This window comes from Haliotis cracherodii, unplaced genomic scaffold (assembly GCF_022045235.1).
Source record: "Haliotis cracherodii isolate W230 unplaced genomic scaffold, xgHalCrac1.p SCAF_7, whole genome shotgun sequence".
NCBI lineage: Eukaryota > Metazoa > Mollusca > Gastropoda > Lepetellida > Haliotidae > Haliotis > Haliotis cracherodii.
The window spans coordinates 22414124-22420100 of NW_027266330.1; the positions used below are offsets into that span (position 1 = coordinate 22414124).

The 5977-nt window shown below is 40.2% G+C and overlaps 1 protein-coding gene across 1 annotated transcript; it reads left to right on the top strand.

Annotated features, from left to right (window-relative positions):
* The first annotated feature begins 484 nt into the window (after window positions 1-484).
* LOC139448604 (monocarboxylate transporter 14-like) lies at window positions 485-3974 on the top strand. Its single transcript, XM_071230167.1, has 5 exons — window positions 485-683; window positions 1382-1525; window positions 2010-2990; window positions 3689-3739; window positions 3913-3974. Exons 1-5 carry the CDS (start codon window positions 485-487, stop codon window positions 3972-3974), a joined length of 1437 nt encoding a protein of 478 aa, XP_071086268.1.
* The last annotated feature ends 2003 nt before the right edge of the window (window positions 3975-5977 follow it).

Sequence of the window (5977 nt, forward strand, 5' to 3'; positions counted from 1 at the left end):
TTTATGTATCTTACCACGAATGAAACCTCTTTCACAGAGGTCGCACTGGAAAAGACATTGCGATTAACACTACGTTTTGACGTATTTGATAAACCTGTCTGGTTTGTTTGAATCATAACAATATTATGATATGATGTTACAGTAAATTTATGTTTTGCTATGTTGAAAGGTATCACAGACTTTATTTCAGTGTGTTCAGATTAGATAGTGTGAGTAAAAGGCAACCATGCTTGTCACAAGAGGCGACTAACGGGACTGGGTGGTCAGGCTCGCTGACTTGGTTGATGCATGTCATCGTATCCCAATTCCATGGATCGATGCTCATGATGTCAATCACTGGATTGTCTGGTCCAGACCCGATTATTTACAGACCGCCGTCATACAGCTGGAATATTGCTGAGTGTGGCGTTAAAAAAACAAAACAAACAAAGAAATAAGATATTGTGAATATGTTATCATCATGCGTGTCCTTCATGCAAACAGAATGGAAGTCTCAAACCCAAATATAGACCGAGGCTACGCCTGGGTGGTCCTGGTGGCTGCTTTCGCCCTACAGTTCATGGTAGGGCTACTGGCGTACTCCCCAGGCGTCATGAACATCGCCATGTTGGATGAAATTGAAAACGATCTGACGAAGACCTCCTGGGTAGGCTCCATAAACTTCGGGACGTGTACTTTACTAGGTATGTCAATTTCATCAAGATCGATATCCTAACATACATGTGTCATATTTATATAGAAAATTGTCCATCTCTTTTCTTTATCCATTATATATGAGGAAATAAAGAGTTTGTTTTACATATAAACTGATATCCTATAACATTAATCTGAATTACTGTAGTGAGTGAGTGATTGAGTTGGGTTTAACGCCGCTTTTAACAGTATTCAAGTTATATCGTGGTGTCTCAGCTTAATGTGGGTGGAAAGCCCGAAGTGGTGCAGATGAAACCCACGAGCACGGGTATGGTGCTGACAAATCTAGAAACATAATCGGAGCGAGCCGGGATTCGAACCCACAATCATAGGTTTCTGGCGTGCCCAAGGGACGCACCTCTGCACAACGAATCGTGGGGCCTTAGATGACTGAGCCACCCGGGCCCCTTAATTACTGTAGGAAAAGACGCCATAAGGTATCAACCTTTTAAGCCGATGTAAGGCATACATGCTATTGTTTCAGACTGATTGAAGGACCAGAGTATTATTCTCTTAAAATTTTCTTTTGAAGGCTTTTCATAAGGTCACTCATGAAAAACTTTACGATACCTTTTCATAATCTTCTCACCCACTTTTGCCTTTTCTTTCCCCAGTTTAGCTAACAAGCTTTGAGTGAGCTTACTACTGGCTACAAGCAGTTCTAAGATACTTACTGTCAAATTCACAGGTCCCGTCGCTGGCTTAATCCAGCATAAAGTTGGTTCACGTGTCACAGCCTTGATCGCTGGCGCTTTGACCTTTATTGGAATGACGAGTGCCTCCTTTTGCAAATCTGTATTAGGTCTTGTACTGACCTATGGCCTAATATCAGGTATTATGACAATTTTGGAAATACTGAGTTAGTTCACTGGTGATTTTATCAGATATTGGTCTAAATAAAAAAAATAATTGATATGAGACCCTTTGCAAAAATGTAGGGTCGATTTCCTTTCAAATAATACTTTTTTTCATATTTATTTTTGAAAATGAGACCTATATTTAATGGACGGCGGATCTAATTAGCAATTACGAAAACAATGTCTACTTTAAAAACGTCTTGATAATCGTAATTCCATTGATAGATATTAACATTATGAGATATAGTTTCTAAGGTTAACTCAAACCCATGCATCATGCAGGGTAACGCTGGGAGTTGCAAATGAGCTGGATATAGTATTCAGTTGATGCGTTGTTATTCTTAAAATATTTTATGCAATACTGCATTCGATATAATGCGTGAAAGTAAATCATGTAAACCCCTGTTAATGATTTTGCTTATGGAAATGACATGACACGAACTTTGTTTCTTTTTGCAGGATTCGGTATGTGTCTTGCTTGCAATGTAGTTGGTGTTGTTGCTGGAAACTACTTTTTAAAGAGGAGAGAGATTGCATTTGGGGTGTGCAGTGCTGGTGGAGGAATGGGTCTTTTTGCTGCTGGGCCTCTTGTGAGATACCTTCTAAGGAACTACAATCTAAGTGGGACCCTGCTTATTCTTGGTGCTCTAGAATTTCACATGTGTGTCACCGGTGTCACTTTCAGGCCATTACGTCATGGACATTCCCAAAGTTTAACTATCTCCACAGAAGAAACACCAACTAACAAAATCACAGATGAAAATAATACATCTATGCATAAACTATCCAACACTGCCATATCCTTATTAATAAAGAAAGGAGAAGTTGGTGGCTTAGAGGATACGGAGCATGAAACCACTGACCAACAAATTCATGGTTTAATAACCTTAGGTGATGACAATGTATCTCTTTCTCCATCATTTTACGATCCAGCAAAAACAGGACTTAAATCACATATATGCAGTGTCTTTATTGTTTTCAGAATATTTAAAGAAATGGCATTTCTTATGTATTGCATCAGCTTGACGCTGTGGACTCTAGCAGAATCTGCTGCTGTATTTCACCTCCCCTATTATACTCAGCTTAAAGGAAGCTCGTCGGATCAGGCTGCAACTGTTTTTACGGCGATGGGATTTGGTAGTGTCATTTCCAGAATAGTTGCAGGAATGATGACTTCAGATTCGAAAATACCATATATTATCATCCAGTTTGGCCTTTTAGGACTATCTGGGATAATAGTGCTGTTCTTCCCTCTTTATTCTCACACGTATAACACACAGTTGGTGTTTGGAATTCTATATGGGACATACAGCCAAGGTATTAATACTCTGATTGGCCCGATTGTCCTAGACTTGGTAGCTGTGAAGGATGTTCCAGTGGCGTATGGGTTTGCATTTTTCTTCCAGGGAATTGGATACATATTAGGACCCCCAATAGCAAGTAAGTGGAAGATACTGCTCAGTTCTGATATTTGTTTGTCATGCGCTATTTCCACTGCAACCCACTGTGGCGTTTTAACTGAGATCACGTTGTCACAATAACTACTTGGTAACAAGATCTCTGTATCATCAACTGCACCTATTTTGATCCTTATGATGTTGGAGATGGATCTACATTCTATTATGTAGTGTTTTCCGAAATGCAAAGTTAAATATAGTAACGCATCATCCATCTGACTATGAAAGTCCAGTTTCTACGATTGTCGACCTATGCTGGAATTATGGAGTTATAATTTGGCTGGAACAACGAGTCTATGCATCGGCCAATCAAAATTGCGCAGCGAAATCGACGTCCAGTTCATAAAGAACATGGCGACTGCCGTACAGATTTCGGTCAGTTGCAGGATTTGCAGAGCACTTGTACCGCCACCTGGACGACGGCAGACATTTTCCCTATCTTTTCATTGTTTGATCAAGGAGCTGACATGACTTGATAAGACCCGTTTTATTACAATAAAGATATGGGGGCACGGGTGGCCCACTCGTCTAAGGCGCTGCCAATCGCTGTGCAAAGTTGCGTCCCTTAGACAGGCCAGAAACCTATGAAGTCTAAATTTAAACATATCCTTTATTCCTTGCCCGTATATTTTTGTTTATTTTTCCATAATAACATTCAGAAAACTTCGTTTATATTTTCAGGTTGGATTTATAGGTTAAGTGGAGTGTACGACTATACGTACATTTTTGCAGGTAAGATATCATATCATTATCTATGAATGTGACAAACAGAGAAAATGAAACGATTTATTAATCATACTTTCTACTTTTACTAAATGAGACTGCATTGCCTGGGGTGTATGAAAATGCTGTCGTGACTGCTTGCGTAGACATATATTACATCTTTAGTTATTTTATCTCATCAGGATCATCCTTGGTATTAAGTGCAATGTCAGCAGCAGCTGTTAGCTTGGCAAGAAGAACGTAATGGCAGAGAATGGATGCATAGCCGCTAGATGGAGCAAGTGTAGCGTTAAGGAACCATTGGGGCATGTGTCTGCGCCATGTGTCCACATCCAGTGAATAAAGTGGCATTTACCTCTGCTGGGAGATGCTTGCGGGAGAAGCCTTTGTGACGGATACAACTCACCTGATATACAGTAATCTACGGTTATAACGAACACGCTTATAACGAACTGACTGATATAACCAACTTACTTTTCAGTCCCGGCCATTTGTTGTAAATATGCTGTATATATGCTTATAACGAACTACGGTTATAACGAACACGCTTATAACGAACTGACTGATATAACGAACTTACTTTTTAGTCTCGGCCATTTGTTGTAAATATGCTGTATATATTCTTGTAACGAACTACGGTTTTAACGAACTAAAATAAGTGGGCCCTTTGAGTTCGTTATAACCGTAGTTTACTGTATATCCCCACATAAGATGTTTTTGAGCCTCGCCTCTTTTCGAGTCCATAAATAGTACGCAGCCATGCGCTTAATGACGTAATCAAGGTAGAAACTTCAAAGCTCTCTGAAGACTTCAAAGTGTTCGACACTTATCGCTGAAGTTATGTTACGAATTACGCTACACGAGGTTAGATATACAAGTAATGAAGACATACATCAAAACGTACTGTTTCACTAATTCACATTAGAATCAAACTTGATCTGATGATAATTTTACATCAGAACAATCGTAAGCACCTATTGTATATCGGCTACTGGTTGTAAACTTCCTGTCTGTAATGTCACGTGACTGATCATGTGCATCTATTTATAACTTGACTGTCATGGGGGGGGGGGGGGGGGGGGTCGAAATGAGGTGACGGTAACAAGATGGCACCTGATTGACTCCTCTCGCTTGGCGAGTGATTATCACAATTAAGTTGACAAGATGTGGTCATTTGACTATTAAATTGTAAACAGAAATACATGTTTTTAAAGTTTAGACTTCATCTTAGTGTATTGCGATTTCCTATTGGACAAGTAATGAGAAATATTTGCAGGGGCGCAAAAACACAGTTCGCGACGATATACTACCGACAAAAAATATGAGACCTGGGCCCACTTGCACAAAGCGATCTTAGCGCCAATATGATCTTAACTCCCATACTTTAGAAACTAGTGTCAGTATTGGTGTCAGCTGAATGTCAGTTGGGTATTTTATCAATTCATGCAGCTTAATTGTTATGAAAATAAAATGTGTTTATGTGCTTACGTGCATATTCCAATAGCGACATGTACATGTATATGTAGTGAAACATATGCACACATATACACAGAACAGTAAAGCTATACATTTCCATGTTGCAACAATAAATGAGTTTTCCACGAGGTCGTCTATGTTGTGCTTTGACAAAGAAAGACAAAAGTATAGCTGATATCTCAGGATGTTGTAGGAAGAAAACACTTGGCAAACCAAAACCACTTCAGAGATATCAGGGGGGACGGGTGGCCCAGTCGTCTAAGGCGCCGCAATTCGCTGTGCAGAGTTGCGTTACTTGGGCACGTCAGAAACCTATGTTGTTGGTTCGAATCCCGGTTCGCACTGATTAAGCATTTCACTATCCAAGAATGGGTATAAAAAAATGTGCGTTAACGGGATTCCATATGCATTGTTTAGCATCGTGCTGACAACAACCACTCAGAACAACAACAAAATTACGCAATTATTCAACATTGGGAAATGCCACGCCTGTCCAAAAATGGGCGTCTGCGAGCCATTGGTATGCTTGAAGCAGGATCGAGTCAACGTGATGTTGCAAGACAATTTAACGTCCACAGAAACACCATTTGGTGTTTATGGCAACGTTGGCAACAGACGAATGCAATCAGAGACCATCCTCGGAGTGGTAGGCCACGCGTAACCAATTATCGACAAGACAACTGGATTCGAACAACACACCTACGAAATCGATTCCAGCCAGCAACAGTGACTGCAAGAAGCATCCCTGGCCTTCGACGAATATCTTCACAA